The 13863-nt window shown below is 44.7% G+C and overlaps 1 protein-coding gene across 3 annotated transcripts in view; it reads right to left on the reverse strand.

Moving 5' to 3' along the window:
- The window catches only part of LOC311588424 (uncharacterized protein C2orf42 homolog), a 33424-nt gene that overhangs the window by 12019 nt on the left and 7542 nt on the right, over window positions 1-13863 (reverse strand). For all 3 annotated transcript variants that reach the window (XM_084766018.1, XM_084766017.1, XM_084766016.1), the window contains exons 4-7: window positions 11551-11661; window positions 8384-8488; window positions 6402-6506; window positions 3235-3342 (exon numbers count right to left, since the gene is read on the reverse strand). In XM_084766018.1, the coding sequence (XP_084622144.1) occupies window positions 3235-3342; window positions 6402-6506; window positions 8384-8488; window positions 11551-11661 (429 nt within the window). The remainder of the gene's footprint in view (window positions 1-3234; window positions 3343-6401; window positions 6507-8383; window positions 8489-11550; window positions 11662-13863) is intronic.

The following is a 13863-nucleotide window of genomic DNA, read 5'->3' on the forward strand; positions in this document are numbered from 1 at the left end:
GAGTTGGCTCAAGAGAGAGGCTAATGTGTCCTCAGGCAACAGTGCTGGAGGGGTGGGACTCCCCAGGTCCTTTGGAGCCTCAGATGTCCAACATGAAAGTATAGGACTTGGTGTTGTGCTGATGAGCTTTAGTCTTGCTTTGATAGGATCATTCCTTGCTATGTCCCAATTCTTCCATTATGGAATAGGGATGTTTGTTCTATGCTATTGCATATTCAATGTAACTTGGTTCACATTTCATAAGTGCTCATGGTTAAGACTGACTCAAGTTAATCTTAAGATTGATGAGACCTGCTGGAGCTGTTAGAGCCATGGGAACTTACGATGTTGAACTGAGCCATTTTGTACTATGAGATGGCCACATACCTGTGGGAATTTGATGAATATTGCAGTTTATAGTGATATGCTTCGGTGCTATCAATGGGTAAATGATGAGATTTACGATCATTATGGAAACAAGCCTCTGAGTATGTTTTTTGGGAAGTTTACAGATTAATTAAGGTGGGAAGACCACATGTAAATATAGGCTTTAACCAAGTGGTGGTGATGCATGCCTGTAATCCCAGCATTCGGGAGGCAGGGGCAGATGGATCTCTGTGAGTTCAAGGCCAGCCTGGTCTATAAAATGAGTCTAAGACAGCTGGTGCTGTTACACAGAGAAACCCTGTCTCAAAAAAAAAAACAAAACAAAAATGGAGCTGGGTGTGGTGGCACAGGCCTTTAATCCTAGCACTTGGGAGGCAGAGGCAGGTGGATAGCTGTGAGTTTGAGGCCAGCCTGGTCTACAGGGCGAGTCCAGGACAGCCAAGGCTACACAGAGACCCTGTCTCAAAAAACCAACAAAACAAAACAAAAAACCCAAAATCAACCAAATAAATAAATAAATAAATACTGGCTGTACCATTTTATGGGTTAGAATTCTAGACAGAATAAAGAGGAGGAAGCAAGCTGAGCACCAGCATTTACTTCTCTCTGCTCCCTGTGGCTGCATGGGACCAGCTGCTTTTTACTGCTGCCATGAGTTCCTCATGATGATGAGCCCAAATAAACCTTTCTCTCCTAAATTGTATTCTTGAGGAATTTTGTCATAACAACCAGAAAAGTAATCAACACAATTTTTAGGTTTTTAGTTGTTGCTTTCCTACAGAAACTTTCCTTTTCTGTTGTTTTGGTTTTGTTTAAAAAAAAAAAAAAAGATTTATTTATTTATGTACATAAGTACTCTATTGCATGTATGCCTGCATGATAGAAGAGAGCATCAGACAAGAGAGGGCATTATGTCCCATTACAGATGGTTGTGAGCCACCATGTGGGTGCTGGGAACTGAACTCAGAACCTGTGGAAGAGTAGTCAGTGCTCTTAACCTATGAGCCATCTCTCCAACCCTTGTTTTGCTTTTTTGAGACAGGGTTTCTCTGTGTAACAGCCCTGGCTTTTCTGGAACTCACTTTTTAGACCAGGCTGGTCTCACAGAGATTCACCTGCCTCTTGCTTCCTGAGTGCTGGAATTAAAGGTGAGCCACCACATCCTTATAACTTTCTGAAGACCTTTTACTCTAATCTTACTGGTGGAGGTTCTTTCTAATAGTATTTACCAAGGAATTTGGTAAATTTTTGAGACAGGGTTTCTCTCTGTAGCCTTGGCTGTCAGGCTGGCCTTGAACTCACGTTGATCCACTTGCCTCGGCCTCCCTGAGTGCTGGGATTACAGGGGTGCACCACATTGTCCAGCAAGAATATGTTCTTCATTTCCTGTAACTTGCTCTGTATACCAAGCTTCTGTCAAAATCTGCCTCTGCCTCTTGAGTGCTGTGATGAAAGGTGTGAGTCACCATGTCAGGTTGGAATTATATTCTCTTTGTTGTTGTTTGTTTCTGTCCTGGAATTCACTCTGTAGATTAGGCTATCCTTGAACTCACAGAGATCCATTTATTTATTTAATATGCATACAGTGTTTTGCCTGCATGTAACTCCTGCACACCAGAAGGAGGCACCAGATCTCATTATAGATGGTTATGAGCCACCATGTGGTTGCTGGGAATCAAACTCAGGACCTCCGGAAGAGCAGGCAGTACTCTTAACCTAAGCCATCTCTCCAGCCCTCTTTCCTTGTTTTTTTTTTTTTTAGTTTTCGAGACAGGGTCTCTCTGTGTAGGCTTGGCTGTCCTGGACCCGCTTTGTAGACCAGGCTGGCCTCGAACTCACAGCGATCCACCTGCCTCTGCCTCCGTCCTTTTTTTTTTTTTTTTTAAAGATTTATTATTTATTATTATGTATTCAGTGCTCTACCTGCATCTACCCCTGCAGGCCAGAAGAGGGCATCAGATCACATTATACATGGTTGTAAGCCACCAGGTGGTTGCTAGGAATTGAACTCAAGACCTATGGAGGTACAGTCAGTGTTTTTGTTTGTTTGTCGTCCCCCCCCCCCAGAGACAAGGTTTCCCTGTGTAGACTTGGCTGTCCTGGACTCGCTTTGTAGACCAGGCTGGCCTTGAGCGCACAGTGATCCGCCTGACTCTACCTCCTGAGTTCTGGGATTAAAGGTGTGCACCACCACGCCTGGTTTACAGTCAGTGTTCTTAACCTCTGAGCCATCTCACCAGCCCCTGAATTATTTTCCTAATGTACTACGGCAAATGTTTCCTCTAGACCACGGTTTCTGGAAAGGTCCCCTCTGGACTTCTGTCAGTGTGACATAAATGCCCTCATAGATGCTAGTGAGCAATCATGTCTTGAGCATCAGCTAGGGCTCTGCTGAGCTCCACTTGTGTATCAATGACATATCTACTGACATCCACTGGGCTTCAGCTGTGTTTGTGGAAACTGCACCACACTCAGATGTATCAAACAGCCTTTGCTCATCATTTACCAGGCTTACATCTCCTCAATGTCTCCATTCACTCTTACTGAGAGAACACACTGCCTTTGGAGGGATGGTCACTGTTCTAACAGATAATTACACAAAGATTCATGTTCCAATAACTTGCCTGGACCTCAAAGTCCCACAAAGAGTTTTCCACACATAGTTGTTTTTTGAGACAGGGTTTCTCTGTGTAGCCCTGGCTGTCCTGGACTTGCTCTGTAGACCAGGCTGGCCTCGAACTCACAGTGATCTGCCTAACTCTGCCTCCCGAGTGCTGGGATTATAGGCAAGGGCCACCACGCCCGGCTCACACAAAGTTCTTTAGGGTCACAAAGGCTACCACTTCCCCCCCCAGGGGCACTCCGCACCTGTGGTGGAGTTGGGGAGCCGCTTTTTTGCACTTCCTATGGATATTCTCTGTTGCAAGGCATCAAAAAAGGACTGAGGAATATGGAACACCAGGGGCTCCGGTTTGCCTGCAGAAAGAAGAAGGATGTCACGTAAATAAACATAGCTGTTCTCCTGTTGAACATGCAGAGGGGAAGGCATGGGGCAGTGGCCAAAATTACCTGCTGTGTGTGGGCTGGGGCGACAGGCCAGTAAGGGCACCTGTTAGCAAGCTTGATCACCTGAGCTCAACTTATGAAACCCACACGGTAGGAAGGGAGAACCAGCTCCTGCAAGCTGCCCTCTGCCTGCCACACACTGGCCAACTGGCCATGGCATGCACATGCCCTCTCCCAACCAAGTCAGATACAACCACCACCACCACCACCACCACAATCTGAGGCTTCTTTATTCAAAGACAAAATGCTGATGGGCCTTTGCAAGCCAAGGACTGCATCAGCCTTGCCCTTCCTCTTGCTCATAACATACCTATCGTCTACCGAGGGTAACATGTTAGATCCCCAGTTGTGTAGGCACCACCAGGGCAGACTTCTCTCCTTGAAGTCTGTGTGGCTTTTTGCTTAATGAAACATTTTTTAAAAGCTGGGCCCACGCTTTAATCCTAGCTTTCAGGGAGGCAGAGGCAGGCAGATCTCTGAGTTCGAGGCCAGCCTGGTCTACAAAAGTGAATCCAGGACAGCCAAGGCTACGCAGAGAAACCCTGTCTCAAAAAATCAAAACCAAATACACCCCACACATTTTTAAACATTTATTTTATGCATATGAGTTTTTTGTGTGCATGGTTGAATGTGTAATACGAAGGCACCCAAGGAAATCAGGAGGAGGTGTCAGATCCCTGTGGGAACTGAACTCAGGTCCTCTGAAAGAGCAATAAATGCTCAACTGCTAAGCCATCACCCCACTCTTGCTTTGTTTTGACTTAGTGTGTGTGTGTGCCCATGCATGCTATGGCATACATGGAGGAGGCGTGTCAGAGGACAACCTGCGGAAGTCAGTTCTGTCTACCATGAATCCCAGGAGTAAACTCAGGTCACCAGGCTTGGTGGCAGGGACCTTTACTTGCTGAGCCATCTTAGTGTCCTACCCCACAAATGGGTTTTTGAGACAGGATCTCTCGTCAAGATCTGAAGCTGGTCCGTTAGGCTAGAGTAGCTGGCCACCCCTTTAGCACTGGGATTACAAGTTCACAGCACCTAATCCTAACCCAGTGGGTTCTGGGACTCAAACAGTCCAAGTTCTTCAAATAGCAGGGAGCTCTTCATCACCTGACAAATCTAGGAAACCTGTGTTAGGAGCTCTGCTGGAACAAACACCAATGAAAGCAGCTTATGGAAGAAAAGGGTTTGTTTGGGCTCACAGTTTAAGGGCAGGAGTTCAGAGTGTGGACTCCATGGCAGCAAGAGAGATTCCAGTGCTGGACAACAGGAGTGTGAGGTGGCTGGTCCCACCAAAACCAAAGCCAGGGGGCTGGAGAGATGGCTCAGGGATTAAGAGCACTGATTGCTCCTCTGGAGGTCCCTAGTTCAATTCCCAGCAACCACATGGTGGCTCAGAACCATCAGTGATCTGATGCCTTCTTCTGGCCTGCAGGTGTAATGCAGGCAGAGCACTGTATACATAATACATAAATCTTAAAAAAAAAAAAACCCACAAAAAACCAAAGCCAGAAAGCAGAGAGAAATGCTGGCTGGCACAACACTCCTTGTTTTCATCCCAAAGCATGGGATGGTGTCACTCACTCTGTCGCTAAATCTGTCATCTTCCTCATATACACTCAGTGGTGTGCTTCTGGGTGAATCCAAATCTAGTCAAATGGAGAATGAAGATAAACGGCCACACTGTCCACCTAGACCGTGCTCAAGGCACTGGGCAAGCACTGATGGCTCGCCTTTGCTCTGACTTCACTGGGGCTGCGGAGGCTGCACACCACACCCAGATGCATCCTGCATACCCAGCCTCACCCTATGCATTTGATGCTCTTATGTCAGTCTCGCAGGCTTGGCTTTCTCTGAGCTGTCCTCTCCCTGTTCTGATTTACATCTAAAGCTTTGGCATCTGCCACACCAGACACAAATGCAAAGACAAAGGTCCAGGCAGACTACAAAGTTTATCTGCTGTGCTTTTTTCTTCTATTTCTAAATTCATTTTGTTGGTCCTGAACTCCAATTATGATTAAATCAATTATTTAATGATGACTTTTTATTTTTTGGTTTTTGGAGACAGGGTTTCTCTGTGTAGCCTTGGCTGTCCTGGTCTCACTTTGTAGACCAGGCTGGCCTTGAACTCACAGCATTCCACCTGCCTCTGCCTCTCGAGTGCTAGGATAACAGGCGTGCACCACTGTGCCTGGCTTAATAATGATTCTTTAGTTCTTTCAACTTTGATGTCTTCTTTTCTTTTGCTTGTTTGTTGTTGTTGTTGGTTTTTGGAGACAAGGTTTCTCTGTGTAGCCTTGGCATCCTAGACTCAATTTGTGGACCAGGCTGGCCTTGAACTCATCACAGAGATTCGTCTGCCTCTGCCTCCTGAGTGCTGGAATAATTGCTTGTCTCCTTCCACTTCAGGAGTCTTGGGTTTCAAACTCAGCTTGCCAGGCTTGGCAGCGAGGGCCTTTACCACTGAGCCATTCTGGCCAGCTTTTTTTTTTCTCTCTTAGTACTGGAGACCCCCAGAGACTGTATGCAGGACACACACTCTAACATTAAGCTACACCTCTACTCCACTCTTCTTCTTTTTTTTTTTAAAGATTTATTTATTATATATACAATGTTCTGCCTGAATGTACACCTGAACGCCAGAAGGGGGCAACAGATCTCATAGCCACCATGTGGTTGCTGGGAGTTGAACTCTGGACCTCTGGAAGAGCAGCCACTGCTCCTTAACCGCTGAGCCATCTCTCCAGCCCCTACTCCACTCTTCTTTAAAACAATAAAACAAGGTTCCTCTGTAACTCAGGCTGGCCTCAAACTCAGGGTAGCCCTCCAGCCTCAGTACCGCCACACCCAACTTGATTTTTATTTTCTTATGGCTCAGTGCTCTTGGAACTCAAGTTCACTTATTTTTTCTACAAACCAGTGTAGAACTACTGTCTACCACTCTGATGTCTCCTACTTCCAGATGTACTTACCATCAAACTGATAGTGCATGGTCTGATGGATACGCTCTGTGACACTGGCCAGCCAATCTTGGAAGGACAAGGTCACTTGTGCCTCATCTAATAGTTGACCACAGACTAGGAAAAGGAAAAAAAAAAAAAAATTTTCATTAACTTTATTTTTCTTTCAAAATAAATAATTAACTGAAGCTTGAAACAGTCAAGTAGGTTACACAGGAAAAAAAAAAGAACATAAAAATTAAATACAGAGAAAAGAAAACTAAGTGAAATAGTTTTAAGAACTTTTCCTTTTTAACTGACATATAATAACTATACATTTTATGATCCCAGTGTGATAATAGACCTCTTTTTAAAAAAGATTTATTTATTTATTATTTATACAGTATTCTGCCCACATGTGTGCCTGCATGCCAGAAGAGGGCACCAGATTTCATTATAAATGGTTGTGAGCACGCACATGGATGCTGGAACTTGAACCCAGGACCTTTGGAATAATAGACAGCGCTCTTAACCTCTGAGCCATCTCTCCAGCCTGCAGACCTTTTTAATATTCATTTTTATTCATGTGTATGCATGGGCACCTATATATCTCTCTATATTCATGTGGATGCAGTGCCCTCTGAGGCTGGCGAGGCCACTGAATTCCCTGAAGCTGGAGCTACAGGTTCTTTTGAGCTACCCAATGCAAATTCTGAATCTGGGGCTTCTGCAAGAGTACCAAGCGCTCTTCACTGCTGAGCCATCTCTCCAGCTCCATAACAAACTTCTTAAAAAGAAATCCACTTATACTGAGCATGAGAGTTGATGATAGTACATCCTTTAATCCAGCACGTGGGAGGTAGAGGCAGTAGATTTGTAAATTTCAGGCACACCTGCACTATACAGCAAGTTTGAGGCTAGCCTGGGTTACATGAGATCCTGTCTCAAAAAACCAAAAACACATTCATTTACAAAAATGAATGAGGGGCTGGAGAGATGGCTCAGAGGTTAAGAGCACTGACTGCTCTCCCAGAGGTCCTGAGTTCAATTCCCAGCAACCACATGGTGGCTCACAACCATCTATAATGTGATCTGATGCCCTCTTTTGGCCTGTAGATATACATGCAGACAGAGTACTGTATACATAATAATAAATAAATAAGTCTTTTTAAAAAAATGAATGAAAGTCCGCAAGACCAATAACCACAGGCTGGAAAGATGAGTTGGTAGTTGAGAGCACTTGCTGATCTTCCAGAGCACTCTAATTTGGATCCTAGCACCCACATCAAGTGGCTCACAACCACCTATAATTCAGTTCCAAGGAATCCTACAGCCTCTTCTAGAAATTACTCCCATTTCTGAGTGTGTATTTACATAACACAAATTCAGTAATGAAGCTATTTGTTTCCTATTAAGACTGACACAGATGCCAGCGGTGATGACATAGCTTGTGTCAGCATTTGGGAAGTAGAAGCAGAGCAGTTGTTCAGAGCCATCTGTGGCTACACAGTGGGTTTTGAGAAAAATCGATTGGACAGCCAGATGTGATGGCATGTGACTTTAATATTAGCACTCAGGAGACAGAAGCAGGTGGATCTCTGTGAGCTCAAGGCCAGCCAAGAGCTACACAAACCAAGCCAGGTCCTCTGAAAGAGCAGGAAGAGCTCTAAAGCGCTGACTCTCTTCACCCTTCGGTTTGCTTCTTTTTTGTGTGTATGTGTTTTTCCAAGGTCAGAAGACAGAAAAATCCCTTGGAGCTGGAGTTGTAGGTGTTTGTGACCTGCCAAAGAGCGTCCTGGGACCAAATACTCTCTTAACTGCTGGACCGCCTGTCTACTCTAGCACGGTTGGAATCCAGGGCCAGGAGAGACCTCGCCTGCTGACTCCATCAGCTGCTGTTGTTATGTTAGTAACCCAGCATGGGAGACAACACACAAAAGTTCTTTTATTACTACTTTTGACTTATTCTGGATGGTTTTCCATCCCAGAAGCCCCTTCTAGGAAGGGAAACTTACCCTGCCTTTTTAGTGAAGATGCAACTACAGGCTTTTTCAGGCCACTCTTCTTTAGATTGCTGTTTACTGCATCTTGAGGCATCAGAGAGCTGTTCACCTGTGCACCTGGATCACAAATAGGTTGCAATACTTAAGACACACCTATGGAATGGGACACACCTTAGCGGAGTGCATGTCTAACATGCACCAAACCCTGACTGAGCACCTGCGCCCCATAAACTGAGGGTAGTGGCACAAGTAACCCCAGTAAGCAGAAAGTGGAGACAGGGTAACACATTCAAAGTCATCCTCCACTGCAAGCTAATTCCCTGGCCGTCCTGGGATTTACGAGATCCTGTCTCAATACAAAATATAACATCAGGTCTGCAGCCAGGCATGCAATCCTAGCAAATGAAAGGGAAAGGCAGGGGGTCAGAAGCTAAAGGTCATTTACCATCATATAGGAAAACATCACTGTGAGTTCGAAGCCAACCTGGTCTACAGAGTGAGTCTGGGATAGCCAAGGCTACACAGAGAGACACTGTCTCAAAAAACCAAAAACCAAAAGCCAAACCAAAACACACACACACACACACACACACACACACACACACACACACACACACCAAAAAAAAGTAAGAAAAAAGAAAAAGAGAGAGAGAGAGAAAAAAACAAAACAAAACAAAACCAAAAAACAGCCAGGCGTGGTAGTGCACACCTTTAATCCCAGCACTCAGGAGGCAGAGGCAAGTGGATAGCTGTGAGTTCGGGGCCAGCCTGGTCTACACAGAGAAACCCTGTCTCGAAAAACCAAAAAGGAGCCGGGCATGGTGGCGCACGCCTTTAATTCCAGCACTCGGGAGGCAGAGGCATGCGGATCGCTGTGAGTTCAAGGCCATCCTGGTCTACAAAGTGAGTCCAGGACAGCCCAGGCTAACACAGAGAGACCCTGTCTCGAAAAACAAAACAAAACAAAACAAAACAAAAAAAAAAAAGAAAAGAAAAAGAAAAAGAAAAAAGAAAAGAAAAACCAAAAAGGGCTGGAGAGATGGCTCAAGAGGTTAAAAGCACCGACTGCTCTTCCATTGATCTGAGGCCCTCTTCTGGTGTGCTGGTGTACATGCACAGAGAACACTGTATACACAATAAAAATAAATAAATCTAAAAAAAAAAAAGAAAAAAAATAACTTTACTGGTTTTGTTTTATTTTGTTTTGTTGTTTTGAGACAGGGTTTCCCTGTGTAGCCTTGGAGGTCCTGGACTCACTTTGTAGACCAGGCTGACCTCAAACTCAAAGACATCCACCTGCCTCTGCCTCCCAAGTGCTGGGATTACAGGCGTGTGTCACCGCATCCAACATAAAAAAATATATATATATTAAAAGAAGTCTCCAAAACTGGGGCTAGAGCAATGGCTTAGCTGTTAAGAACACTGGCTGCTTTTGCATAAGAACAGTGTTCACTTTCCCAGCACCCACATGGCGGCTCACACCTCCTAGAACTCCAGCTCTGGGGATTCCATACTTGCCCCCTCAGATATTAGGTACATGCATGATGTACAAACATCCATGTACATACATACAGGCAACACACATATAAAATAATTTAAAATATTATTTTTAATTCTATAAAATCATAAAAATTGATTTGATAGTGATTTTTCTTTTTTGAGACAGAATTTCTCTATTTAACCTTGGCTGTTCTGGACTCACTTTGTGTACCAGGGTAGCCTTGAACTCACAGCTATCCACCTGCCTCTGCCTCCTGAGTGCTGGGATTAAAGGTGTGCTGTGCGCCTCTACCGCCCATTGATAGTGTTTTCTAAGACATCTAAAACATAAACAATCTTTGCTAAGATCCAGGACAGCCCTACAGTTTCTAAAAGGAACCAGTGTTAACCTTTCACCAGGGTGTAACATTCATAAGACTAGGAATACATGTGTGTGTGTGTGTGTGTGTGTGTGTACATATATATGTATATAGACATGTATGTAGATGTAGATGTGTGTGTAGCTATAATTGAAAATGCAACAACAAACTATATCCCTAAATAAGAGTGAGAAGCACCCTAACCATTATTATAAGCTGTTTGGTGCTGAGGACTTGGTACATGCTAAGCATGTACTCTGCCACTGAACTGTAGAGGAATGTTAATTAGAAGATGGTTGTTTTGGCAAGAGATCACATCCAAAGACCTTCTAGGTCTATATGATCCGGCTAGCAAGAGATCACATCCAAAGATGATCTAGGCTGGGATACAAACACACCTTTAATCCAGGAGACAGAGGCAAACAGATCTGAGTTCAAGGCCAGCCTGGTGCAGAGCAAGTATCAGGTAAAGACAAGCTTAGGTCCAGGCATGGTGGTACATGCCTTTAATCCCAAACAATGAAGGTAAAGTCAGGCTGCAGAGAGAGAACTCAGGTAAGACTGAATGAGCCAGAAAATGAGAAGCCTGAAGGTTAGAGCAGATTGCTGAATTAGTTTGAGGCCAAGCAGAGCGTTTCCAGGCCCAGAGAGAAGCCAGATTGAATAAGTCAGCAGGGAGAAGAGTTTGAGCCGGAACAGCTGAGTTGAACCAGCCAGCCCAGAGCTCAGGAAGAAGATGAAAGAGTAAGATCATTAAGCAGTAAGTCTCAGAGGCTGAAAACATTCTAGGCCTAGGTTAGATTGTATGGATGCTAGAAGCTTCCACAACTAGGCCTAAGTTAGCAGACAGAGGCAGTAGGCCTCCCAGAGTCAGAGGAATAAAATTAATTTTACACTGAACTACATCTCCAACACATCATATGTTTTTTATTATTTAGTTTTTGCAAGACAGGATTTCTCTGTGTAGCTTTGGCTGTCCTGGAACTCACTCTGTAGACGAGGTTGGCCTCGAACTCACAGAGATCCAGCTGCCTTTGCCTTCCTATTGCTGGGATTAAAGGCGTGTGCCACTGTACCTGGTTTTATTTTTGTTTTTGATACAGGATTCCATTATGTAGCCTTGGCTGTCTTGGAATTCTTTAGGTAGACAAGGCTGGCCTCAAACTTGCCTCTGCTTCTGGAGTACACCACCAGGCCTACCCCTTACATTTAAAAAAAAATTAGTATTAAAAATTCAAGAACAACAGTCCTTTCTCACAATTCCTCAGACTCAGTGGAAGACAAAAGACAAAACACCAAAGAAATAATAAACTTTCTCACCAGACACTTCATCTTTCTTCCTCTTTCTTGACTTAGAGGCAGCAGACTCACAAGCAGAGACAGACGATTCTGAGTGGCAGCTTAGCTGGGGCACAATTATCTCTTTAAGACCTTAAAAAAAAAAAGTTTGTGAATTACGACTACTACTATCCAAGAGCAAATAAGGGCCGCAATCTTAAGAAAAAAATCTATAAAAATCTGACTCCACAGGGGGGAAAAAAAAGAAAAAGAAAAAAGCATAGGTCAGCTGCTTGGTATAAAAAAAGCTACTTGAAAGAACTCCCCCAAACATTTTGCTCTATTTAGGAAGGGGAAGTGGATTGGGGGCAGAATACTTGCCTAGAATGTCTAAGACTCTGGGTTCCACCTCCAGCTCACACACACTCACACACACACACACACACACACACACACACACACACACACTCACACTCACACACACACACACACACACACACACACACACACACACACACACACACACTTTAAAAAACAAATGATCTGGGCGTGGTGGCGCACGCCTTTAATCCCAGCACTCAGGAGGCAGAGGCAGGCGGATTAATGTGAGTTCGAGGCCAGCCTGGTCTACAAAGCAAGCTCAAGACAGCCAAGATAACACAGAGAAACCCTGTCTCAAAAAAACCAAAAACCAAACCAAACCAACCAAACAAAAAAACAAATGAAAGCCGAGTGTGGTGGCGCACGCTTTTAATCCCAGCACTCGGGAGGCAGAGGCAGGCGAATCGCTGTGAGTTCGAGGCCAGCCTGGTCTACAAAGTGAGTCCAGGACAGCCAAGGCTACACAGAGAAACCCTGTCTAAAAAAAACCAAAAAAAAAAAAAAAAAAAGAAAGAAAGAAAAAAAAAAAGAAAAGCCGGGTGTGGTGGCAAACACCTTTAATCCCAGCACTGGGGAGGTAGAGGCAGGAGGATCTCTATGAGTTTTAGGCCAGCCAGGTCTGCAAAGTGAGTCTAGGCTAGCCAGAACTGTAAGAGAAACCTTGTCTTGAAAAACAAAAATTAAAAAAAAAAAAAAAAGAGGGGAAAAACAAAAACCCAAACCAACCAAACAACAACAACAAATGAAAAGAGTGCAGGAGTAACAGATCTGTGGTCCAGAGCACCTGCTGCTCTTGCAAAAGAGACTGAGTTCAGTCCCCAACATCCACCTTGGGAGTCTCATGACGACTTAACTGTTCTTGAGCTCCTGTAGAACCTCATGCCTCTGGCACTTCCCTGATACCCACACACACTTCCCCCAAAACCCATGTAAAAATTCAGACACGAGGCTGGAGAGATGGCTTGGCCATTAAGAGCACTTGCTGCTCTTGTAAAACTCAGGTTTGGTTCCAAGCACCTACATGGTAGCTCAAAAACACCTGTAACCCTAGCTCAAGTGGAGCCAGTGCCCTCTTCGGGTCTGCACGGGCAGCAGGTACACATGTGTTGCTCGTATATTCATGTAGGCACTCATTCATACACATAAAATAAAAACAATTTTTTTTTTTTTTTTTGGTTTTTCGAGACAGAGTCTCTCTGTGTAGCCTTGGCTGTCCTGGACCCGCTTTGTAGACCAGGCTGGCCTCGAACTCACACTGATCCACCTGCCTCTGCCTCCCGAGTGCTGGGATTAAAGGCGTGCGCCACCACGCCCGGCTAAAACAAATTTTAAGAAACAGTCAAGTGGAGCTAGTGAGCTGGCCCAGTGGTTAAGAGCACTGTCTGCTCTTTCAGAGGACCTGGGTTGGATTCCCAGCACCCACACGGCAGCTCACAACTGTCTATCTGTATTCCCAGTTCAAAGGGCTCCAATACAGTCTTCTGGCCTCTGTGGGCTTCCAGGTACCTGTGTGCATGCAGGCAAAACACACACGTGCAAAGCTTGGGGTTCAGTCCTTAGGTTTGGGGGTGAGGGGAGGAGAAAGGCAAAGACTGATGGTTGAGGTGTCTCTGACCTCTACACATGACACATGACCACACCCATATGTACACCGGGTGTGGTGGCACACATCTTTAATCCCAGCACTTGGGAGGCAGAGGCAGGCAGATTGCTGTGAGTTCGAGTCCAGCCTGGTCTACAAAGTGAGCCTAGGACAGCCATGGTGACACAAAGAAACCCTGTCTCAATAAACAAACAAACAAACAAAAAACAAAAACAAAAAACCAAAGCTAAAAAACACCCATATGTACACAAAAATAAATAAATAAATAAGCCAAAAAAGATAACTATTTCATCGACAAAGGTCTGAAGAGCACTGGCTGCTCATGCAGAGGATATGGATTTGGCTCCCAGCACCAGCATGGTAGCTCACAC

The sequence above is a fragment of the Acomys minous genome, assembly GCF_964271855.1.
Source record: "Acomys minous genome assembly, chromosome: 17".
NCBI lineage: Eukaryota > Metazoa > Chordata > Mammalia > Rodentia > Muridae > Acomys > Acomys minous.